We start from the raw sequence: 26,468 nt of genomic DNA on the forward strand, positions 1-26,468 counted from the left end.
AAAAAAAAAAAAAAAAAAAAAAAAAGGTGGCGTACTCAGAGAAGCACTGGTCTTCCATCATGAACAGAACATGTGTGAAATATTGCTTAGAAATTGACACATGCAGTTTTCGAAAGTCTTTTCCTAACGACCCCTGCTTTTTGTCTTTTTGTACGTGCAGTTTTCTTTCTCCCGTCTTCCTGATGTTGAGCCGCTTTGTTCCCCTCAAGACTTTTGTTGAAGCTTTTCTTCTACAAAGCCTAAGAAAGAGTAAGCTACCCTGTCACTGTATGTGCGCAGCATCTTGTGGGCATATTTTAGGACTGAGCCATTTTTTAGGTATATGAGCTTAAGCATGATTAGTGCTTTAGTAAATAACAAAGATTTAATAAATGCTGACGATTATCATATAAAATTGTAACTGATTTTTTTTTTTTGAGACAGAATTTTGCTCTGTCACCCAGGCTAGAGTGCAGTGACACAACCACAGCTCATTGCAGCTTGACCTCCTAGTCTCGAGTGATCTTCCTACCTCAGCCTTCCAAGGAGCTAGGACTACAGGCCAGCACCAGCACGCCTGGTTAATTTTTTTAGTTTTTGTAGAGACAGGGTCTCACTGTGTCGTCAGGGCTGGTCTCGAACTCATGGGCTCAAGGTATCTTCTCACCTCGGCCTGCTACAGTGCTGAGGTTACAGGTGTGAACTACTGCACCTGGCTTTATTATTATGACTAGAAACAGGATCTCACTACGTTGCCTGGGCTGGACTCCAACTCCTGGATGCAAGCGATCCTCCCACTCTAGCCTCCCAGGTAGCTGGGACTGCCAGGTACACACCACTGTGCCTTGCTTGTAACTGATCTTTTAAAACAAAACTCATAAAAATTTTAGACACAAAAAAGTTTAGAGAATAGAATAATGAGCCTTTAAGTCCCAGAAAAGTTGACTGCTTCTCAGAATATTATGCTCATTATAAGAGGAAGGCAGTGGGTCAATTTTGAATCGAGTTCTGTACTCTGGGAACTGCTAGCAGATACGGGGCACAAGCAAAGGGAAGTGTATCCTTGCCTATAATATATGGTGGGAGAAAAGATCATTGTACTTACTATGATGAAAAACTACAGGTAGGAGAGATAGGAGCTGATACATTTGAGACCCTCTGGGGTCCTGTCCCACAGCCCCTTTTCTCTTCTGTTCCAAAATACTTATAAGCCTCAAAGAGCCATGGTGGTTACAGGTTTGGACCCTGGAGATGGACAGGCATGGATTGGACTCAGCTCTGTTACTTAGGAAAAATTTAAGCGTTTATTTCCTCATCTGAAAATAAAAAATGGGCCAAATAATAATGTCTGTCTCAGAAGTTTGTTCTGATAATTAGACACCGTTAGGTACATAGAGAACTTGGTACATACCATTTTTCACTGATTCTGAGATTCACCCTTTAACGTCTCTGAAATATGTCTAACAATCAGTGATGTCATGATTTAATTGCTAGCGTTTTCTTTCTCTCTTGGAGGTTCACAAAATAATGGTGAACCTTATGATTTATGGGTCTTAGATTTCATGAAATATTATAGCAAGTGGTTAATAAATATTATTAATCAAAATAATGATGAGTTCCCTTAATTCTCCCAAACCAAAGTTCATATCACAGAAATTTGCTCTATTTTGTCTGCCATTGAGGAACCGTGTAAACTTGGGCAAACCTTTTAACTTCTGTTGGGATTCTGTCTCATATTTGAAGGAGATGGTCTCTATGCTTCTTCCAGCATTAAAGTCCTAAGATATGATGGGTTCTCTGGAATTCAGTGAAGATGAGACCAACGTAAGTGTGTAAGAATGTGGAGGGCACCTCGTTGTACTCATAAGCAGTCCGTGGGATGAATCCTTTTGTCTCCATGAAATAAACAACTCTTTCACACTGCTGCTCTGGCACATCCAGGACCTCTGGCCACCATAGGGGATATATGGAATGGAAGTCCCTGGCTTCCTGTCTGTTACGGAGATACTCATGTGGTTCTGGGAAATTCTTCTCTAGGGGTCTAGCCATGTGGTCGGCATAGCAAGATGGCAGAGTGGACATAAACAACTCTAAGAATGATCAGAGACATTCACTAGGCATTGGCTCTTCTGAAATGCCACCCTCATCTTGTTGCCAACTTGTCATTATTTTAAACTTTTTAGACTAAAGTTTCTACCCTTAGAATTGCCCCTCTGGGTTACACAACAAAACTGGGAGCTTAGTAAGTGTTAAAAAATATTCAGTATGGGATCAGTGAAAGGGCGTGAGAAGGAACGTCTTCTCCAACCATCTCCATGATCACGTGAACATGAGACCATTATCTGGCTAATGGTCTCCGTGAAGAGTTGGAAACCATTAGGTTCTAGTCCTGAGGGAGTGAAGAGGATTCAGTGATCATGGGGTGATGGGTAAAATGATAGCAGCAGAGAGGAAACACGGTTGAAACAGTTCCTGGGATATTTGACAAAGGAGGAAGTTATCTAAGAGACACTAGCGAGAAAGTAAATACGCTTAGGTGAATGCCACCTACATCGTTATTTTGCATAGGGCCATCTTGGATAAATCTAGGTATGATATGTCTGTACTAAATTTGTGTTTTCTCAGAGTACTTCTATTTATATTACCTCATTTTACAATAGTTTTGTGAGGTATGTAGGGCAACTATTACCAGGGCTGATTCACAAGTGAGAAAGTAAATGTGGATCAGCACAGCAGACCTAGGAATGGGGCCAGGATTGGCACTCTGCTCTCCCCATTCCCAAGTCCATCCTTTTTCTGCTTTTTAAAGGTGCCTTGCCTGCCCTGTTTCTGCAAGAGTGAGGTTTGGCTCACCGCTGAACCTCACTCTTGCAGAACCAAGGCAGGCAAGGCACCTTCCTCACGTTACAATCCAGGTCGCCAAATGCAGAACTGGTCTGATATATTTCCGTGAATCGAGCACCATAAATTTAGTCTACATTGTCATTATTATGTGTTGTGATGATATTTTTCTTTCTCTTTCAGAAAATGCACTCTGGTCTTTAACATACAGACTAGATCTGCAGGAAAAAAAAAAGAAAGAAAAAAATTAAAATATATCGGAAAGCACTAATGCTTTCTGTTTTTAGAATATGGTGAATTTAATTTTCTCCTGAAAGCTTCTGTAGAATGATGGTTTATTTCTGGCATGGAATGTAGCCAGACTTCCAATGGGAAATAGAGAACTCTGAAATGAGTGAACTCTATTCCAGAGAGAACATTAGAGAAAGACAAAGTTTGCCAGCAGAGTGGACTCGCCAAAGACAAAACTTGTGGTTTTGTGTGCGTCTCAACTTTGGCTGTTAAACTTAAACTGAGAGGCAATGGTGTAACCTGGAAACCTATGGAGAACTGGGCTGAGATTTTCTTCTAAGCAGGTCAAATCAATTCCAAGTGTCATTGTTCTCCCTCCAGTCTTAATCAATATTCAGGACTTTGGGAGAATGATGCCTCGAACAATAATTAGTGGTAATGGGGGTGCTACACACTTTGCTGGTCATCGGCATTCCTGGCTTGTTAAGAATGCTTTCATCGAATGTTAATACAAAGGAGGCTTTTTTGGTTTTCTTTTCAGATTCTTTTATGGTTTTAAAATTATTTATTGTTGGCCGGGCGCGGTGGCTCAAGCTTGTGATCCCAGCACTTTGGGAGGCCGAGGCGGGTGGATCACGAGGTCAAGAGATCGAGACCATCCTGGCCAACATGGTGAAACCCCGTCTATACTAAAAATACAAAAAAAATTAGCTGGGCGTGGTGGTGCGTGCCTGTAATCCCAGCTACTCAGGAGGCTGAGGCAGGAGAATTGCCTGAACCCAGGAGGCGGAGGTTGCGGTGAGCCGAGATCGCGCCATTGCACTCCAGCCTGGGTAACACGAGTGAAACTCCGTCTCAAAAAAAAAAAATTATTTATTGTTATTATTAACCCTTTGTAGAGAGTTAATTTAGCAGAAACTACAGAAATAGTTCCTCCACCCTTCTCTGCAGCCTCCCCCATAATCAACATCCCCACTAAGTGGCATATTTGTTAAAATTGATGAACCTACGCTGATGCATTGTTATCACCCAAAGTCCTCAGTTTACAGTAGGGTTCGCTCTTGGTGTTGAACATTCTATAGGCTTTGAAAGTTGTATACTGTTAAGTATCCACCACTGTAGTATTATACTGAATAGTTTTACCGCTTTAAAAATCCTCTATGGGCTCATTCCTGTAATCCCAGCATTTTGGGAGGCTGAGGCAGGCAGATCACTTGAGGTCAGGAGTTCGAGATCATCCTGGCCAATATGGTGAAACCTCGTCTCTACTAAAAATACAAAAATTAGCTGGGCATTTGGCACGCGCCTGTAGCCCCAGCTACTTGGGAGGCTGAGGCGGAAGAATTGCTTGAACCCAGGCGGCGGAGGTTGCAGTGAGCCGAGACTGCGCCACTGTGCTCCAGCCTGGCGACAGAGCAAGATTCTGTCTCAAAAAAAAAAAAAAGTGTTTTTCAAACTATTTGTTGTAGCATCAAACACAGATACAAAAGTCTCCAGCATATAGGACCTCCACCCCACAATGTTAATTAAAACATGAGGGAAATTTTCTGGTGGAATCGTTGGAAACTTTCAGGTGTGATTCTTTGGAGGAGAACATGGGGGCAGAAGCAGAGTCAATTATTTTTTAAGAGTTTCATTGGAATTTAAAAACCTTTTCTTTCAAAGTTGTTAACTGAAATGTCATGAATGAGTTACATTGTTCACTGATCTTTTGAATCCCCAAACAAAGAAGAACTTGCTACTTGGAGGCCCCTGATCAATCAGTAGAGTTTGAAGTGCAAGAAAGGAAACATTGCTGACCAGAGATGTTGTTCTAGACCTCCAAAAGCTTTGCAAGTATCTCGACAAATATAGTTAAATAAAATATGGAAAAAGATTGTAGTTGTCTTGCTTTTTTTCGCTGTCTGCATTTCAGATGTAACGAGAAGAAAATCACTAGTTTATGATCATCTTACATAGTTGAGTTTGAAAAGAATGACTTAGAAATGCTTCCCAATCAAAAAAAAAAAAAAGAAAGAAAGAAAGAAATCAAAGTCCAATAAAGACCCAGAAGAGAATAAAAATTACTAAAAGTTACAGATTTTAAAAATTTAGTTTTAAGGTATTTATCTGGAAAATCATAGATCAATGTAGATAAAAATTAATATTGTCCTTCCATATTAGCATTTGGTATTAGCACTTGACAAATACTTAAATGTTGAATGTCTGATGAGAATTTACTTCCCAATTAGATTTTTTAGTTAAGTTGATTTTCACATTTCTTGAGGCAAGCAGTACAGAATGTAGTGGCGAAGGTCATGGCTCAGGATTGGTTTGAAACCGTGCTTCTCTATTTACTGTGTGTCTGACCATGGGCAAATTACTTAACCCCTCTCCTCCTCAGTTTGCTCATCTGTAAAATGATAGTGATGAGAGTCATTATCTCTTGAGGCAATAATGAGGATTCAATAGGACAGCTCACATAAAGCTCTTAGAATGGGGACTGGCATTTAGTAAGAGCTCAATAAATGTTAGCTATTTTTATTTTAAGTTCTGGAATACAAGTGCAGAATGTGTAGGTTTGTTACATAGATATATGTGTGCCATGGTGGTTTCCTGTACCTATCAACCCATCATCTAGGTTTTAAACCTCGGATGCAATACTGTTTGTCCTAATGCTCTCCCTCCCCTCGCCCTCTACCTCCGACAGGCCCTGGTGTGTGTTGTTCCCCTCTCTGTGTCCATGTGTTCTCATTGTTCAACTTCCACTTCTAAGTGAGAACATGCGGTGTTTGGTTTTCTGTGCCTGTGTTAGTTTGCTGAGAATGATGGCTTCCGGGTTTATTTTTACTTTAATAAGAAAAACGTCATGCCAAACCATACAATGTTATGAAAATTACTGTGATTATTGATCAAACACATAGGACATTGGAGGAAAAATAAAATAAACTCTCAATGTTTACGGAAGAATACAGGAAACTGCTTTTCTTAAAATATATTCACACGGTCTTTCATTTCTAAAGAAGCTGGTGTTGGCCAGGCACGGTGGCTCATACCTGTATACCTGTGCTTTGGGAGGCCAAGGCAGAAGGATTGTTTGAGCTCAGGAGTTCCAAACCAGCCTGAGCAACATAGTGAGACCTTGCCTCTATAAAAAAATTAAAAAATTAGCCCAGTATGGTGGTGCATGCCTGTAGTCCTAGCTACTCGGGAGATTGAGGTGGGAGAATTGCTTGAGTCCAGGAGTTTGAGGCTGCACTGAGCCATGATTATGCCATTATGCCACTGCACTTCGGCCTGGGAGACAGAGCAAGACCCTGTCTCAAAAAAGGAAGCTGGTGTTAATCTCCCCTTCAGGTAACCCACTGCACAGATGTGTGCAGCTCCAAGTATACACAGCCTTCCAACTCTTGGCCTAATGTAACAGGAGAGTGGAGCTAGGGAATTACAGGCAATTTCAACGAGAGGGAATAGGTAGGAAGGAAACAGCTGGAAATCCCTGGAGTAGCCTTACTTGTCTGATCAAAAGTACACATCAGACTGGCAGAACTCTCATTCATGTTCGAAACCAGAGGTTGGTAAACTTTTTCTGTAAAGGACCAGATAGTAAATAGTTTTAACTTTTGGGCCATATGGTATGTATCATAACTGCTCAGCTCTACGTCTGAAGCACAAAAGCATCATAGAAAACAAGAAAAAAACTGACTGTGGCTGTCTTCCCATCAAACGTTAGGTACTGGGGTGGGTCACGGTTTGCCAGCCCCTGATCTGGAATGCACTTGAGTGTGGTGCATAGCCTTCATTACGTTTCTTGTAAAATTGTCTCAGATTGAAGCTGGAGGTCCTTTTTTCCCCTCTGATCTTCCTTCTTCCACTCTCTCACTACATTTTCTATCCACAGCTTTATTCTGGTGGTGACCCAAAAGGTCAAGGTTTGACTCCGTCCTGCAGCACAGCAGGATATTGGCACAGACTCAACCCTCCCAGGTTCTCAGAATGGAGCTCATACAAAGCTAAGCCTCTTGATGATATTGACAACCTCGTAGAGCTCAGTGCTTAGTATATTTTGTTTTTTGAGACAGGGCCTTGTTCTGTCGTCCAGGCTAGAGTGCAGTGGCGCAATCTCAGCTCACTGCAACCTCTACCTCCCCGGCTCAAGTGATCCTCCCATCCCAGACTCTGAAGTAGCTGGGACCACAGGCACAAGTCACCATGTCTGGCTGTTTTGTATTTTTTGTAAAGATGGGGTTTCACCGTGTTGCCCAGGCTGGTCTTGAACTGGGCTCAAGGGATCTTCCTGTCTTGGCCTTCCAAAGTGCTAGGATTATAGGCGTGAGCCACCTTTCTTGGCCAAGTAATTAATGTTTTTAATGGAAAATGAGTCTGTATCTTTTAAGATCTTTGGAAAGATATCCATTCTTCTTCCCTCACGGCAGCTAGCACAATGTCCCACACCCAGTAAGTATTTGTTGATGTTATTTTGAGGTCATGGCAACTGTGACTTTATCCCTTTGTACGTTAGTTTGGTGAAGACCTGGCTTTCTAGTTCTAGAAGCAGAACTGAAGCAAATTCCTTTTCTTTTGGGAAAACAGACCTTTTGCAAAGAGACACAGACTCTCACAAGAAAACAAACCTGTCTTCCTGAGACTCACAGGGGAATGAGTGGGGAAGTGTTGGGATCCTTGGGGGAAATTACGGGTTATGGTTTCTTTCTGCTCTAGATAAGAGTTGGGCGCAGGCAGATCCTGGAAAAAGTGGGAGATAGCATTTCCAGGAGCAGTCGTGGCTGGTGCAATGGTGGCTGCTTGTACTGTTTCTTTAGGCTCTTATAGGGAGATAGCCAGGGCACCTCCCTAAAGAAAACAGCTGGGTGGAATCCTTATCTTTATCAACAAGGCTAGATCACAGGGGCTGGTGGCCTTATCATATCAGGGCAACCAGTGATTTTACCATGTCACCAACTAGTCCTTTAGAAACCAACCACATTATGACATTTCAAGCTTAACACTAGTGTCCAAATCCATTCTGCCATATTATAACTCAGTTGCATCAGCAAGTTTATTGCTAAAGGCCTAGAGTCTCAAGTACTTTATGAGACAGCCTGAAGACGTAAGAAAGAAAGTCTAATTTCACAATAGCATTTACTTGGCTATGTGTACGTGCACACGCCAGGTCCCAGGAACGAGGAAATTTTCCCCCAAAAGCTCTAACCAATTCACTTTAGTAATTTCTCGTTTGTTTCACTCTGATACTGAGTTTTCTTCTCATTCAAACATTCATTTATTCATTCATATGTTAGTTGAGTGTCCTCTATGTATCTATCCATTGTCCTAGGTACTGTGGTTACCACTGTAAATAAAACATGTAAAACATTGCTTTCATGAAGTTTATATGGAAGAGTCTGACAAAGAAATATGCAAATGTCAGATGTTGATAAGTGCCATGGAAAACAATGAAGTAGGGAAGGTGGTGAGATAGCTGCAGAGATGTGGACTGGTTGGGGGGATGCTGTGAGCAGCCTGGGGGGTGGGGAAGATCTCCCTGGTAAGTTGTCAGATTTCAAGCGCCCTGGAAGAGCGCAGGGGATGAACCATATGGATGTGGTGGGAAATGGTATTGAGCTCAAGGGAACAGATAGTGCAAAGGCCCTGAGGTTGGAATGCTGCTTAGTTTATTTGAGAAACAGGAGTCAGTGTGACTGGAGGGGAGTGCATAAGAGGCAGAGAGGAAGAGGAGACTAGAGAGGCAGAGAAGTCCAGGGTATCCCTCAATCTTTCAGCCATTTAAAGATAATCTATGGATCCCCTAGTATCTGTAAGACACTGTGTGCTAAAGGGTTTGTATTTGTTGGACTACGGCGGTTAAAAGTGTGTACTAGTTAGGGGAGAAGTGCAATGTTTTAGGACAGTTGGGTAGAGATGATAGAGGGAAACTAAGTAAAGATGTCACCTGCTCTGTTGAAAATGCAGGAGAAGTCTGGTGGGTTCTAACTTACACACACTGGTAGGGAAGTCATCAGAACAGATAGAAGCAATTTGACTTTGGAAGACAGCATCTATATTTTAGGAAGGACTTTTGAACTTTTTAATTAGGTCTTGTTAAATCTGTTTAAATCTGTTGGTATTTCTCAATGTGACGTACGCTCTTGGTGGCAGGATATAGCTCAGAAGCTAAGGCAGGAGGGAGACATATTATCCAGATAATCCTTGGTGGATCAATGACTGGTGTTAATAATAGCAGTGTGGAATTTACTTATGCCCTTTTCCTGGGTTTTCACGTAATTGATAGGAGGTGGCTCCTAAATTATTCTTTCTAGGGTCAAGAATAATCTTACAACACATTGATATCTGAACAAATGAAATCAACTTATGGCAAATACTTTTTTCATAATTAAAAAAGTGTAAGGTCTTTTTGGCTGACTGATGGCGCCATGGCGCGCACGTACACCTCTGGAGGGTCCTCTGGAATTAGAAAATGTGAAGTAATTGGAAGACCATGAAAAGTGGAAGACGATCAACCCTGGTGGTGCCTAACTAACCTGAGACATTCTTCTACTGTTTCTTATTCCGGCCTCAATCTACAAGGCCATTGGACTTTGTAACCGGCCTTGGTCAACTTTGTGACTCCAGACCCTGCGATTCCCTCCCAGCTTGCAAAAGAGCACCTTAAACTGTAACTTCTGTAACTTTCCACTGCCTACCACAAACATATAAAACTAGCTTCTATCCCACTGCCCTCCACCGACTCAGACCGCCTGCACCTGGGTGAATAAACAGCCATGTTGCTCATACAAAGCCTATTTGGGTGGTCTCTTCATTCAGAGTTTGCGTTTTAACATAAAGTATGTTTTAAATAAGGCATCCTGATCAGGATGTAAAATAGGTACAGTGCTCTTGAGCATGTGTTTGAACTTCATGGGTCCGTTTATTTGCAGATTTTTTCCAACAAATATATTGGACGTGTTTTTTGAGAGTTGCAACCATTGGAAAAAACTCAATGAACCACACAGCCTAGAAATATTGAAAACATTAAGAAATTGTAAGGTAGGTCATGAATTAGAAAATATATGTGGATACTAGTCTGTTTTATAATTTACCACCATAAAATATACACAAATTTATTATAAAAAGTTAAAATTCATCAAAACTTATGCATACAAACACTTATGGACTGTAAATGATGCCATTTGTAGTCGAGAGAAATGTAAACAAGTGTAAAAATGCAGTATTGAATTATAACTGCATAAAATTAACTGTAGTAACTCCATACTGCTGCACTAACTTCATAGCCATTTCCTGTTGCTATTGCCGTGAGCTTAAGTGTTGCAAGTATTCACTTAAAATGCTGCATGTAACATTTTGGGAGTCCAAGGCGGGTGTATCACTTGAGGCCAGGAGTTCAAAACCAGCCTGGCCAACATGGCGAAACCCCTATCTCCACTAAAAATACAAAAATTAGCCAGGCTTGGTGGCGCATACCTGTAATCCCAGCTACTCGGGAGGGATAGCTTAAACCCAGGAGGCAGAGGTTGCAGTGATCCAAGACAGAGCTACTGCACTCCAGCCTGGGCCAAAGAGTGAGACTTCGTCGAAAAATAATAATAATAATAATTAAATATACAGTGTGATGCTAATCATTTCCCCATGAGCAATTCCTCTCCCTGGTCAATTTTGTATCACACTAAAAGGTGATCTCTTGAAGTTCTTGCGTATTTTCATCATGTTTAGTGCAATTCTGTAAACCCTTCATAACCCAATGGAATGCATATGAGGTATCACTAGTGATGCTGGACGTGCTCTCCAAAAGCAGAGGGAAGTCATGACATTACAAGAAAAAGTTGAATTGCTTGATCTGTACCATAGACTGAGGTCTGCACTGCGGGTGTCACCCTTTCCACAGACGACTCATCTTGTAAACAGACCACAACAAACTTACAGTATTGATAAATACAGCGTAGTACTGTAAATATATTTTCCTTATGATTTTCTTAATAACATTTTCTCTTCTGTAGCTTACTTTGTTGTAAGAATACAGCATACAATGCATGTAACATACAAAATACTTGTTAATTGACTTTATGTAATCAGTAAGGCTTCCAGTCAACAGTAGGCTGCTAGTAGTTACGTTTTTGAGTCAAAAGTTATATGACAGCAACCCCCATGTTGTTCAAGGGTCAACCGTACTCTCATGTGTCTGTCATGCTCATTTGATCCTTCAGTATTTAGTGCCAAGAAAGGCAAATAAATTTCTTCTAGAGTCACCCAATCTCATTGTTGCCAGTGAGATTTTTCTGAAGCACTTTCTGTGCTACTTGATTCTTTGCAAAGCCTCCCTGAATCTTGTAGTTCATCCTTATCAAATTTTAGTCATAGAAGGAACACTTTGTTTCCTTCAGAAACACTCAGCACGTCTGAGTTCTCCCTGACAGCTCAGGAGGACTGCAGTGCTTGAGTTGAAACTACGTGCAGTTTCCTCACTGGTCCAGTGTTCCTGGTCTGGTTGCTTGGCCTTCATCCTCCCTGGAGTTCTAGTCCAGGAGCAGACACCAGCCACCAGAACGTGATTGTAACGTGATTGCCTGAAACATGTGATCTCATCACTTCTTCACAGCAGCCCTGTGTGACGTTCTTATCTCTGTAACTATGTGATTGGATACATGACCAAATCATATAGCAAGTACTTCTAAGGCCCACCTTTGAACCTGGTGTCTGGTTTCAGAATGTGAGTTCTGGCACTGTACTCTTTTGCCTCTTGCTATTTTAGTGATAATTAGACCATTTATTTACATAATTAAATGATAATATCATTTCTAATGATATTAATATATTGAAACTGTATAGTATGTGTGTATATATTAAAGATAGTATAGAATACATAATATAATAACAGAAAATATTAACATAATTTTTTTTGAGACAGAGTCTTGCTCTGTCACCCAGGCTGGAGTGCAATGGCAGGATCTCGGCTCACTTCGATGTTCACCTCCGGGGTTCAAGGAATTCTTTGCCTCAGCCTTCTGATTAGCTGGGAATACAAGTGCATGCCACCATGCCTGGCTAATTTTTTGTATTTATTTATTTATTTATTTTGAAACAGTTTCACTCCTTTAACCCAGGCTGGAGTGCAGTGGCATGATCATAGCTCACGCAGTTTTGACTTTCTGGGCTCAAATGATCCTCCCATCCCAGCCTCCTGAGTAGCTGGGACTCCGGGTGTGTGTCACCACACCTGGCTAATTTTTTTGTATTTTTTTGTAGAGATGGGGTGTAACCATGTTTCCCAAGCTGGTCTCGACCCCCTGGGCTCAAATAATCCACCTGCCTTGGTCTCCCAAAGTGCTGAAGTGATTCCACATCCTGCTCCCATTGAGATTTCTACATTGGGTAGTTGAATAAGACTCAGTCACTGATCATTCCATGGGCTCCCTTCACACACCTGTGGTTACAATTTGTGGTTAAATGAAAATACAAATTATGACATGTCATGAACCTCCAGAGTCACGCACAATGATCTGAAACCTCACATGTCAAATCTGCCAGTGAGGAGGGTCTACGATACTTTCTTCTCTTCTGTCAGTTGGAAGGAACAGCTGGACACCAGGCTGTGTGTACTTGTAAACAATGATAATTACCCTGTAGACTTGTCTTCTCCAAAGCAGGATGAACCCGGCTCTTTTAACCTTTCCTAAGCATGGTTTTGATTTTCAATCTCTTTAATCATCTCGGTGGCTGTCTTTGAACCTTCTCCAAGTTCTCCATGTCCCTTATTTTGCTGTGGAGCACCTAATTGCTCAAAATTCTAAGCTAGAAATTTTCACAGTATGGAATATAATTATACCATTCCTAGATGCCCTATTGTCCAGCAAAGGTAATTTTCAAAGAGTTTCTTTACCTGTTATTTTCTTTCTTTCTTTTTTTTTTTTTTTTTTGACAGAGTTTCGCTCTTGTTACCCAGGCTGGAGTGCAATGGCGCGATCTCGGCTCACCGCAACCTCCGCCTCCTGGGTTCAGGCAATTCTCCTGCCTCAGCCTCCTGAGTAGCTGGGATTACAGGCACGCACCACCATGCCCAGCTAATTTTTTGTATTTTTAGTATAGACGGTGTTTCACTGTGTTGACCAGGATGGTCTCGATCTCTTGACCTCGTGATCCACCCGCCTCGGCCTCCCAAAGTGCTGGGATTACAGGCTTGAGCCACCGCGCCCGGCTTACCTGTTATTTTCTTTGATCTACATTATAATCTAGTGAGGTAGATACTATCACCCCTCTTTTTGAGTTGGGAAAACTGAGATTCAGAAGGATTCAGAGACTTGCCTGAGGCACAGAACCCCAGCACATATTATGGCTGAGACTGGAACTGAAGTCACTAATTCCAATGTTCTTTCCACTGTATCCAAGCTCACGCATACAAGCAATTTATAAAGTACATAGCAATCTAAATAATTTTCTGCTCTATTTTACAAGATCTCTTTTTACCCACCATAGTTGGGTCGATTTCATTAATTCATTAATTTCTCCCCACCTCACTTCCAAATCCATCCATTTGACTCACCGATCCCTTGGTACTGGGACCACTGTGTAATGAGGTTGAGTTGCTGGCTGGTGAGACAGTAGGCTCGTGGCGAATGTGTCCCATGAATAAGGACCTTAAAGTGATGTTTTTGGAAACTTTGTTATTTCAAAGATACCGATTGAGAATTTTACTCTTAATGACCCATGTTGCAACAAGAAATTTTTGCCTATAGAGTTTTAAATTAAATTAAATTTAATTTTTTGAGAGGGAGTCTCACTCTGTTGCCCAGGCTGGAGTGCAGCGGCACAATCTGAGCTCACTGTAACTTCCACCTCCTGGGTTCAAACGATTCTCCTGCTTTAGCCTCTGGATTAGCTGGGATTACAGGTGCGCACCACCATGCCTGGTTAATTTTTATATTTTTGGTAGAGACAGGGTTTCACTGTGTTGGCTAGGCTAGTCTTGAATTCCTGACCCAAGGTGATCTGCCCGCCTCGGCCTCCTAAAGTGCTGGGACTACAGGTGTGAGCCACGGCGCCCAGCCGCCTCTACAGTTTTTTGCTCACTATTTCCATTAAAAAGGATATTTTACTGTAGGGGAAAAAAGGCGATTACAAGCCCTCTCCAGTGCATTCTCCTCTTGTACAGCCCAGGATGCCTGGTGCTCTTTCAAGCACATGTGGCTTCTCATGTTCGTGACCAAAGTCTGTGGAGCTTAGACTGGTGCAAGGTCAGGGCTCCACCTCTTAGTGTTTGTGCAGATTGGTTTTCCCATCCCATAAAACTGTAAATACCCAGTGCTTTTTTTTTTTTTTTTTTTTTTTTTTTTTTTTTTTTCTTTTTTTTTTTTTTTTTTTTTTTTTTTTTTTAACCATTACCATTTATTGTTTTAACATTAGACTTAATTGACTGCATGCTTTAGAATTTAATATTCGAATGTTTTCATTATGCAGATGGAAATATAGTACAGTCTTTACTCTCACCACACCACCTTTTATTGCAGTCATGTTTATAATTCCGGGTCCAGAATTTTTTATGATTTATATTCCATCATCAAGGAAGGATGTTTAAAATGCTGACTCACCTATATGTTGGATATTTTTTTTAAAATGGTGCCAGGTGAAGCAGCTCATGCCTACAATCCCGGAGCTTTGGGAGGCCAAGGCAGGAGGATCACTTGAGACTAGGAGTTTGAAACCAGCCTAGGCAACAGAGTAAGATCTTGTCTCTATTAAAAAAAAAAAAGAAAGAAAGAAAGAAAGAAAAAAAAAATCACCAGACCCTGGAGTCTTGGTGCTGTGCAGCGACTCAGTAGTTAGTTTCAGCTACTCAGGAGGCCAAGACAGGAGAATTGCTTGAGCCTGGGAGTTTGATGCTGCAGTGAGCTATGACTGTACCACTGCACCCTGGCCTGGGTGACAGAGAGAGACTCTGTTTCTAAAAAATAAAAATAAAAAATAACAGTAAAAATATGAACTCTAATTGACTGAATTGATGAGTCACTTAAAATGTTTTAAAGAATTTCCACACAGATTTGCAACAACAGTTAAAGAGATGCCTTTTAAATAAGGATGCAGAGCAGGGCAGTTGATAGCAGAGATGAGGGAGGGAAAGTGGACACAACTCACAGGTTTCCCAACTTGGGCTGTGCACAGAGCCATCTAGGTGGGGGTGGTGAAGGTAAGAAACACAGCAGGCCCCCCTGCCCTGCTTCTGATTTCATTGGTTTGGGTGGAGCCCTGCATGGACTTTATTAAAGCTCCTCAGCTGACTTAAAGCAGCTAGAATTGAGACCCAATGATGAGAGACCATGAAGAGCCTGGAGTGGGGGGCCACCGCAGGCAAGCACCTCCTGTGCTCCGGCATCAGTTTGCCCAGCTTTGGGCAGCCTGTCCTGGTGCTGGGGAGCACTAGCAGATCCAGGCCTGACCTGGCAGGCGTGGGAAGACTATGGATGGCTACCCTCAAGTTCACCATCTTGAAGGACTTAGAAGCAAGTCAGCCTCTCCAGATCTTGGATCTAATGACTTAGTTGCATCTTCCAGTGTCATGTGGGCCTCCTGTACAGAACTTCCCAGCAGACCTGGGATGTGGGAGCCCTTGGACTCCGGTGCCAATGGATTTCCAGTACTCTCTATATTTCTAGTACTGTATATATTCAGAAATGTTATGGACTGAATATATCCTCATCTCCAATTCATATGTTGAAATTTTAATTCTCAATATGATGGGTATGGGGAAGTGGAGTCTTGGGGAGGTAATTAGGTCATGAGGATAAAGCACTCCTCAATGAGATTAATGTCCTTATAAAAACGACCCCATAGAGCTCTCTTGCTCTCTTTCCACCATATGAGGATACAATAAGAAGGCAGCAGTCTGCACCCCAGAGAGGGCCTCTGCCAGAACTCAACCATGCTGGCACCCTGATCTCAGACTTCCAGCCTCCAGAGCTGCGATAAATAAATTTCTGTTGTTTATAAGCTGCCCAGTCTGTGTTACTTTCTTGTAGAAGCCTGAGCTAGGGTAGGAAGAATTTCCTAAACACACTTGATTAGAAGAATTTCCTGGGGTGCTTGTTAAATATGAATATTCCTAGACTCTTCCCCTGGAGATTCAAATTCATGAATTCTGGGATGGGGAACTGTAGTCAGTGTATTAACAAGTGCTTCAGGTCAGTCTTACAGTCAAGCAAGTTTAGGAAATTTAGACTGCGTCAAACTTAGTTGAGGAGGTTACAAGAGGTACAGATTTCCAAAGGCCACCTAGAATCAGATGCGGTTGGCCTTGGTTAAGGCTGAGGAATCTTCATACTCAACAATTCCCCTGTATCTTCAGGTAGATCTGATGTGGGCGGTTCTCAGGTTCACTTTTAGCCATGTGGCCTTGAAGAGAACTGCTATTTATTAAGGGCCTACTAACAGCCTGATCCAATCCAAGATGTCCTGAACCTCTGCGTACACTTGCTGTCTGCCTGCATCTTCTGTCTTCCCAAGCATGTCCAGGGCTCGTGCCACTCTCGATGCCCAGTTGGGGTTGGGGACCCTGATAACCATATTTTCAGCTTCCCCTATCTTCCTGTCTTTACACATGGTCAAAGTCCCTGCAGTGCTTGTGACCAAGCCTGCCAACATCATGTATCTCTGCCTTCCAGACAGATGAGGCAAAAAGAAAATTATGTGTGTATATAGATCTAGTTTGGAAAATGATAGCCAGTAGATTCTCTAGAAGTAAGCTCTGCTCCCCAACAGTAAATTCAACAATTAAACTCACCACATGGATTCATATTTTTTAAGTTACTTGTTTTTAGAGCTGGGCTCTTGCTGTGTTGCCCAGGCTGACATTGACCTCTGGCCTCAAGTGATCCTTCCCCCTCATCCTTCCGAGTACCTGGGATTATAGGCGTGAGCTACCCCACTTAGCTGAATCCGTTGTTAAAGGACAGTGGTAATATAATGCCTTTAAGACTGGTTTTCCAGAAGGTGCAGAAACATATATGATGCGTTTTGTACATCAGCCCTTGATAGTGGTAGTATAATAGTACAGTCAGCACACGTGAGGCCACACATACCATCTAACCCAATTCTAAATGGGCTTAAAGGAATTTATTGACTCAAGAAATTGAAAAGCTCAACATTCTGAGAAGCCTCAGCGTGGTTTGATCAGCTCCCCAGCTCTGTTTGTTTGAGATTATTTTTGCTTTGCCTTCTTCTGGTGGTTGGCTTCATCTTCAGTTTGGATTCTCTCAGAGCAGGAAGCAGCACCAGCCATTCCTGGCTTTTTATGTGCAATCCATGCCTTCCCAGAGGAAGAGATACCTCCTCTTCCCTCAACCACCAAACAAAATCCTGGACATCCCTAGGATGAACACAGCGTGGGTTACACTCTCCTTCCTGAACCAATAATTAAACTGACCAGCACGGGACTGGCGGGGTCCACCCTGGAGATGGAACATCAAGATACCCAGTCTCTATGACTGAAAGTGATGGAGTAGGAGGAAGGCTTTGGGAAAAAATTGACAAGGTCCATTACAAAAGCAATATATTTTATTCTACGATATAAGTAAGACATTCTATTCTGGATGTATGACTTTCTAGTTTACTACTTTGATAGAGGATGAGGAGGGATATCTTTAAGTTGGGGGTCAAAATCATCTCCCTAAACAGTTGAACAGTAGACCAGAGCCTAACATTTTATGCCACTTAGCATGTCTGCTCAGTTAATTCCAACAGAATGATGGACTGAACCAATTGTGTATAGAGCTTAGCTTCGTGACTGTTTTGGGCCTCATAATAATTGTTATCACGTATTAATATTATGCTGGCTATTCTCCACAATTTATCCTATTGACCTCTGACAAGGTAGATACATTGACTGAGGAAGTACCTGCGTCTCAGAGGAGTTAGTAACTTGCCCACAGTGACACAGCTAGGGAAAGGCTGAGCAAGCCTGGACTAGGACCCAGGTGCTCCTGCTTCCAAGAAAGAGATGCCCATGCTCTTCCCTCTCTGTGTGGGTACTGCCTCATAGGGAGCTGCGTATTCGGGAAGAATATTCATCCTGTGGGCCACCTAATCTCTTATTTCTTTGTCTCGGAAGCAGAAATGAGAAAACCCACGAGTGTCTTAGAGATTCAGCAAATGACGAGTGATATTTAAACATCTACAATTCAGAAATGTTTGCATAGCAATAGTAAAAATATTAAAATGTTGAGCAGCAGCAAGCTTAACAGCTAAAGTCTCGGAGACCAGGGAGAGTATCTCTAGAGCTACAGAAGGTACTGTTGTTGGGCTGTTTCTCCACATCATCTTCAGAGGACATAGATACAGAGGCATCACCAACTGATGAGGTATGAATACAACTTTATGCATTTTTTTTTTAAATATGGGGGTGGGGAACACTAGCTAAAGAAACGGTCAAGAAATAATAGCAGCTAATAGGTTTAGATAATTAGCAAAAGCAAGTGTGCTAGGTACACACTAACAGTTTGATGTGAAACCCTAGGGCTGGTCACCCCTTCTGAGAACCCCACTGAACTGCGCCCTTTTTCAAGATAGAAAAATCTTGCCAGCTGAGTGGTCATAAATTCTCTTCCAAGGGAATCTGTGCTCACTCCTTACCCCTCATCTTCACGTTTCCTAGATGGTGGTTTAGAAAGTGTGATAAAGCAATTTAACCTAATTGATTTACAACTACTAATACTAATGGCTTTCAGTAGAGTGATTGGTGGGTGAGGGAAAGCCTCATTCTCATCTTTTGAATGTGATATCTGCTTTGTGATAACTTGAGAGTTAAAAAAAAAAGCCTGCTTTATTTGTTTATTGAAGACTTTCCTTGTCAAAAGCTTCTCTACTCAATGAATATAATATTTTTGGGGAAGTGGGAGAGAAATGAGATGGTATTCTGCCCTTTCAGGCTTCCATAATACCTGCCATAGTTAAAGAAGAATGAGAGGAAGAGCCTCAGAGCAGCTGGGCACCTTGCAGAGAGGAAAGCCAAATTGCAGATGGACTGAGTGACTTCTAATAGCCACTGGGCTGGAGAGAAGAGGCGCTTTCTGTCTTCTTCAATAAGTCATCTACTCTGTGCAATATTTTCCCAGCAACAACAAGACTGATAAAGTAAATTAGTTAATATGCTGTCATTAGGCTGAGATGTGGGGCAGCCAGGAAGGTGGGGATAGGGCAGAGTGTAGAGGTAACACGCTTTCAATGAGCTGATCGAAAAGAGCCTGGGTTTCAGAACACTGAATCCTAGGAGCTGGATTGGCTGAGTGTGGAGGGGTCGTATCTGTGCATCTGGTGCAAATGTGAAGACACAGCATCAACACAATTAGATGAGTTCATGTCCTATGTCTGTTGTTTAATTTTTCTTTTTCTTTTTTTTTTTTTTGAGACGGAGTTTCGCTCTTGTTACCCAGGCTGGAGTGCAATGGCGCCTTCTCGGCTCACCGCACCCTCCGCCTCCTGGGTTCAGGCAATTCTCCTGCCTCAGCCTCCTGAGTAGCTGGGATTACAGGCACGCACCACCATGCCCAGCTAATTTTTTGTAGTTTTAGTAGAGACGGGGTTTCACCGTGTTGACCAGGATGGTCTCGATCTCTTGACCTCGTTATCCACCCGCCTCGGCCTCCCAAAGTGCTGGGATTACAGGCGTGAGCCACCGCGACCGGCCTAATTTTTCTAAAGTAACAGTCTTGCATTTAAACATGAAGACAGTAAGGGCCAAATTAGCTGGAACTTGTAGGTCTTCGAAGGATAATGCTAAGAACTTGCCATTATTTGAAAATGCTTGCAAAGGCCCTAGGACTTTTTAAAAAGACATTTAAAAAACCCCTAAAACAAAAACAAAGGGCAACTTTAACATAGATGTATATGTTAATTGTTCATTTGGCCTGTGATACAGACATTGTAAAGCTTCGAAAGCACAAGCAAACCCCAAGCTAAGTCCCTTGGGTCTTTCATTTTCCCTAGAAAATTGAGACAAAGTCTGCAGTTTAGGACTGGGAGAATTCACCCCACCCTTCAGAGTAAGCTGGAGTCAGCTAGAAAGGAAAGGTGTGACTCAGTGATTTGGTGACTCAAAGAGAATTTGCTGAGGGGAGGCGAGGCCTCTGTCCACGCCCTGCTCATCACTGGCCACTCCTCAGCCACGGCCTCTTGTCCACTCAGACAGGCTCTCAGACTCTGCTTAGTGTCCATGCCAAAGCATGGCTCGTGACATTTGTTTTCTTCTGACATTTGATTTTGTCCCCTGTGAAAGGGATATGTATGATTTTGAATTAGTTTCACTCTTCCCAGTTGCCTTTTTGAAGTGGAAAAAATGGAAAGTATGGACGGTCTGGTGCTATTAACTTGAACACACAACTTAAGCTTAAAAAGACTTGGCTTAATTCATGACTTATTAGCTGTGTGACCTCAGGCAAGCCACTCAACTTCTCTGTGTCACAGGTTCCTGTGTATAAAATGAGAGATTTGCACCAGGTGGATTCTAATTGTTCTAAAGATCCTGACCCAAACCCAACAGGAGATATAGTTTATTTTTATTTTATTTATTTATCTTGAGACCGAGTTTTGCTCTTGTTGCCCAGGCTGGAGTGAAATGGCATGATCTCAGCTCACTACAACCTCCGGCTCCTGGGTTGAAACGAGTCTCCTGCCTCAGCATCCCAAGTAGCTGGGACTAGAGATACATGCCACCATGCCCGGCTAATTGTGCACTTTTGGTAGAGATGGGGTTTTGCCACGTTGTCCAGGCTGGTCTCGCACTCCTGACCTCAGGTGATCTGCCTGCCTCAGCCTCCCAAAGTGCTGGGATTACAGGCATGAGTCACCTCGCCCAGCCCCCAGCAGGATTTTAGACCAGTGGAGTCCTGCCCATTCCTGCCTTAATGGAAGACCCAGTTTTGCATCCTTAAGAGTAACAAACAGCACCTGTACGGGAGACAAAGACTGGGGAAGGAAGGGGTTCCATTCTTCACTATTGAAGAACATGAGGAACTTGATATAAAAGACGAATTTTATACATTTTAATTTTTCTGAATTCCCAGTAACACTACTCTTTTGGCTAATATTTGTACCTTCACTTTTTTTTTTTCACAGAATCAATAACCTTAACCATCTCCCTCTATCAATCCCACATATCAATCGCCTCTTAAAGGCTTACACGTGGAGTGATTTCTAATCTCATTTCCTACATACAAAGTCTCGTTTTTCAAATACACACTCCCAAATCCCTTTGGTTCTTCTCTGGCCTCTTGACAAACATTGTAATGGTTGGAAACCACAGACAAGCCTATTTTCTCTCTTCCATTCCTGTGATCAGCCTCCCAACTACTCACTCGGTGATTAAAAGTGAGTTAGTTAAAATCTGGATCTAAGAGTCATCTAACATTGCTTGGACATGTATGCATTTCTAATTACACATGTTTTGCTTTATACTTGGCCTTGATTGACTGACACTTGAATCATTTTGCTTCCCAGGGATCCTTGTCTTCGCTGCCCAAGTAGGGAACACAACCTCATTTATATGAGCTTCAGATGCCTTTACATAAACTTGGGTTTCTATATGGGATGCAGTATTTGGAGAAATTAAAGTCCATCTCAGTTTTCTTTCTTTCTTTCTTTCTCTTTCTTTCTTTCTTTCTTTCTTTCTTTCTTTCTTTCTTTCTTTCTTTCTTTCTTTCTTTCTTTCTTTCTTTCTTTCTTCTTTCTTTCTTTTTCTTTCTTTTCTTTTTTTCTTTTCTTNTTCTTTCTTTCTTTCTTTCTTTCTTTCTTTCTTTCTTTCTTTCTTCTTTCTTTCTTTTTCTTTCTTTTCTTTTTTTCTTTTCTTTTCTTTTCTTTTCTTTCTGTGTAAATTGCCTGTAGAACCTTGAAAATAATTTCAGATACTGTACAGTCTCACCAAGTCCTTACCAGTATTTGCCAATGTGAAAAACGGTTCTCCAGAAGCATTTGTTCTGAATGACTGGGATTTCTGAAAGCAGATGCTATTGTAAAAATGTAGCTCAGGATAGATCTCCTTATTTATCAATGCTTTCATGCAAAACAAACAATTCGGTTAAAGATAGCATGCTTTGGGCTTCTGATTAGATCGCAGAAGTACAGCGATCCCAGGGCTTTCATGCGTTTGCATGATGTGAACCCGCACAGTTCTTTCCTCTGACCCTTCATTTTTAACGTAAGCCTGTGTAGAGAGGCATAGTATTTCTTGCCACTGTTCTTGCTCAGTATACTGTTCTCTGGTTTGCATTATTTGAATAAGTAGGGGGTTTACAGATCGAATAAAAATTAAAAACAAAACAACCCACCAACCTTTGATGATTCTGCTCTGCATCGCTGATGACAAGGAATGCTTGTTTCCAACCAGGCTGCAGGGATGGGTAGTGTGGAGGAATTTTTTGGACAGTAGAAACTCAGCCCACCAGCTTCCCTTTCCAGGATTCAGACCGCTTCACAGTCTAGCAAGCTCTTCTTTAATAATGGAAGTGTGAGACTCCCAGGTCGGATTTAAGCATTTAAAAAATATAATGGTTTGCATACTGTGCAGTGATTTGTAAAATGTGAATGCCTACAAAAGCCGTGGTTACCCAGCATAACATTATCTTATTTTTAGTTACACAACCAGTAAAACAGCTGGAGGTCTAAAATCACGGCCTAGCACTAAACGCATTACTACATTTTATCCATGCAGTAAGGGCCTGTCCTTTCTGTTAGACGATAGGAGAAAGTGGAGTGATTACTGGCAAATTAACACTTCCAATTTTAATAGGGAAGCAAGGCTTACATAAAAGCATCGGAATTAGAATCTATGCCAGTTAGATATTGTACCGCATATAATTTGCGGCAAGATCACGCTAATATCCTACTGCATTTTATAATCAAATGAACCTTTATTCAGTAGTTAAGAGATGATATCTACTTGAGTTGACTAAAGAAGTAACCGGCAAAATATTTTACTTTATAGCTTCTTAACATAGTTAATAGAATCATATTGGCAATAATAGCAAGATATAATTGGCACTTAGCCGTGCTTGTTTTTGTTTTCTCTGTAAAAGCATAAAGTAGTGTGTAACACCCCATTCCCTTTATCTGTAAAACCAATCTTTTCAGCTTGGTCAGTAATTTTCATATAGCAGATCCAGAAAACATGAAAATATGCAATTGCTGATATTGACTTACATGACTACAAAGACGGCAATTTCCTCTAATCTGGTTTAGTGTGTTTCCCCAGAAAACATACACACAAAAACACAAGCATGCACGTTTGTAGCTGACACATGTATGAGTTATAAGAATTGTGAATTTCGAAAGCAAATATTCCTAATTTTTTTCCACTGATATTTCCTGGGTGGTTGTGTCTGGAAGTTGCACTCTCCATCTGCCACGCTCTTAAGCCAGACAATCATACAATGAAGACAAACAAAACATGTTTTTATTTGTTAAACAGAAACGTGAATGAAAGCATCTGTGCTATATTTATTGATCTGAATCAAAAACATACTGAAACAACCTCTTGACAAGACCTATGGACTCTTTTTCATGCCTGCAAACAGAGTCTCCCATCCAATACCTCACAGAAGGAAATGATGAAGTTGCTGGAGCCTCTGCTCCCATTCAGCCATTTGCCGAGCGCCACTCTTAGCCCTTGTCATCACACAGAGTGGCTCCACCTCTGGAATCTTAAATTCAATTATCTTGTTTGACCACAAATTTTTATCATGACAACTCAGCCACTTACCTTCTTGTGTGTCTCATCTTCTTTGAGACATTCAGTGCCTCGTCTACGCTGCTTCTATTTTTCCCAGTTGTTTTTAGTACTGTAAACAATATCATTTAAAAATTTTATTTTCTACTTATTTGTTGCTCATGCGTAGAAATGCAATGAGCTTTTTTAGTTGTTTTGTTTTCAGTAACATTGCTGTGCACAAATGCCAAAAATTTACTGTAGGTTCTTTGGGGTTTGGAATGAAGAACACTAGTGATAGATATTTGAGATGGTGTCTTGCTCTGTCGCCAGGCTGGAGCGCAGTGGCACAATCTCGGCTCACTGCAACCTCCACCTCCCGAGTTCAAGCAAGTCTTCTGCCTCAGCCTCCCGAGTAGCTGGGACCACAGTCGTGTGCCACCACGCCTGGCTAATTTTTGTATTTTTAGTAGAGATGGTGTTTCACCATGTTCAGGCTTGTCTCCATCTCTTGACCTCGTGATCTGCCTGCCTCAGCCTCCCAAAGTGCTGGGATTACAAGCGTGAGCCACCGCGCCTGGCTGATATTTTTTCTAATCATACTTTTTTTGAAGCTTTTCTTGTTTTACTCTCCTACCATACTGGGTAGGCCTCACAGCTGTGAATAAGATAGTCATGTCTGTCTTTTTTTCTAATTTTAAAGCCAGTGCAAGCTGGGCACAATGGTGCACACGTAGAATCCCAGCAATTTGGGAGACTGAGGCAGGAGGATCACTTGAGGCCAGGAGGTCAAGACCAATCTCGGCAGCATAGCGAGACCTTGTCTCTACAAAAAATAACAAAAGTAGCTGAGCGTGGTGGTATGTGCCTGTAGCCCTGGTCCCCTGGAGGCTGAGGCACAAGGATGCCTTGAGCCCAGGAGTTAGAGGTTACAGTGAACCACGATTGTGCCACTGTTAAGTATGGTATTTGCATTAGTTTGTTTAAATTCTCATTATGAGGTTAAGATGTTCCTGTCCATTTTTAGTTTGCAAAATGCGTTTATTTTTTTTAATGTTCCATTCCCCTTGCACATATTAAGATAATCAAATGGTTTTCTCTTTTAACCAAAGTGGTGAATTAATCAATTTTCTAACAATAAACCAATCTTGCATTCCACAACTAAACCCAATATGGTCTGTATGTATTAACTTTTAAAAACCGATTTGTTTTCTTAATACCTTGTTTAGGTATTACATCTATGTTAATAGGTGAAATTTGCTTGGAATATCCCTTTCTTATATAGTTCCTGTATACAGTATCAAATATCATAAGTGTGTGACTCTCCAAATGAAAGCTCATGGTCATTAAAGAGCACAAGATGCTCTAAAGGCAGCAGTATCAATGAATATTCTAGGTGGCTGTTAGTTTCCGTCCGATATTTTCAGGGCTATCCCCATTTCTAGTTTTACCCTATCTTAAACAAAGCCTCTTTATTACTTCTCATCGTCCAGACCTTTTATCTTCGGAATTCTCTCACTATTGACCAAGTCCTCAAGATCATTGTGGAGGTATCTATTCAGCATGATGTTTTAAGCCCTGGAAAGGTATCCTTTGTTCCTCTTGACTGTATCATGATCTTAGTTGCTTTTCATTTCTTCTGTGTTTTACATACAAACTTTCTGTTTCTTTCTTTCTTCCTCCCTCCCCCTCTCTCTTCCCTCCCTCCCTTCCTTCCTTCCTTCCTTCTTTCCTTTCTTTTTTACAGGGCCTTTCTCTATCACCCAGACTGGGGTATAGTGGCATGATCATAGCTTAGAATTCTTTTTTATTTTATTTATTTATTATTTTGAGATGGAATTTTACTCTTGTTGCCCAGGCTGGAGTGCAATGATGTGATCTTGGCTCACCACAACCTCCACCTCCTGGGTTCAAGCAATTCTCTGGCCTCAGCCTCCCAAGTAGCTGGGATTACAGGCATGCACCACCATGCCCAGCTAATTTTGTATTTTTAGTAGAGATGGAGTTTCTCCACGTTGGTCAGACTGGTCTTGAACTTCCAACCTCAGGTGATCTGCCCACTTTGGTCTCCCAAACTGTGGGATTACAAGCGTGAACCACCACACATGGCATCTTAGAATTCTTAGAATTCTTTTTTATCCATGCTCATTCCTGTGATGAGCTTGTCTAAATGCATAAGTCCAAATCCATTAATGCAAAGATTATTCTCCATCTACATCTTCAAGTCAGAGCTGTGTTGAGCTCCTTACTTGATTTCCACTTGGATGTCGAATAGCTCACACAGTATCTGATCTTTGCCTCCTGCCTCAAATGGATTTCTTTTTCAGATTTTCTCCTTTTAGTTCCTTCTAGTTCTTCCAATTTAGAATTAGCTTGGACTCCTTCCCCCACTCCCCTCACTCCGCATTTAATCCATAAGTAAGTCTCACTAGTTTTATCTTCATACTAAGTCCAGAATCTGACCATTCTTTTCCCCTCCATGGCAACCAGACTTATCCATGCTAGTATCATTTCTCACCTGAATTACTGCAACCATCCTAAATACTCGCCTGCCATCGGCCCCTTTAGTCTACTCCCACTCCAGCGGCCGTGGCGGTGCTATTAGGATGTCATTCAGATAATGCCCACAGCCCTCCAGAGTAAAAACCAAAGTCTTTGTAGTGGTCTTACGGTCCTACAATCCGGTTCCCATCACATTCTGACCTCACTTCCTTTTACTGCCTCCTCCATATTCTTAGTGCTC

At 41.7% G+C, this 26,468-nt stretch overlaps 1 protein-coding gene and 1 long non-coding RNA gene across 2 annotated transcripts in view; one reads left to right on the plus strand and one right to left on the minus strand.

The window, feature by feature from the left end:
• CUNH6orf52 (chromosome unknown C6orf52 homolog) overlaps positions 1-10,060 on the plus strand; it is a 365,015-nt gene extending 354,955 nt beyond the window's left edge. Inside the window, exon 5 of the mRNA XM_037737854.1 lies at positions 9,966-10,060. Coding sequence (XP_037593782.1) covers positions 9,966-10,045 — 80 coding nt within the window. The 3' untranslated portion in view covers positions 10,046-10,060. The remainder of the gene's footprint in view (positions 1-9,965) is intronic.
• LOC119470893 lies at positions 7,791-26,438 on the minus strand. Its single transcript, XR_005199870.1, has 3 exons — positions 26,429-26,438; positions 17,462-17,465; positions 7,791-8,550 (listed from the first exon to the last, which is right to left on the minus strand). It is a non-coding gene; the product is annotated as an uncharacterized LOC119470893 (long non-coding RNA).
• Positions 26,439-26,468: the final 30 nt, after the last annotated feature.

Source organism: Cebus imitator, unplaced genomic scaffold (assembly GCF_001604975.1).
Source record: "Cebus imitator isolate Cc_AM_T3 unplaced genomic scaffold, Cebus_imitator-1.0 Scaffold43, whole genome shotgun sequence".
NCBI lineage: Eukaryota > Metazoa > Chordata > Mammalia > Primates > Cebidae > Cebus > Cebus imitator.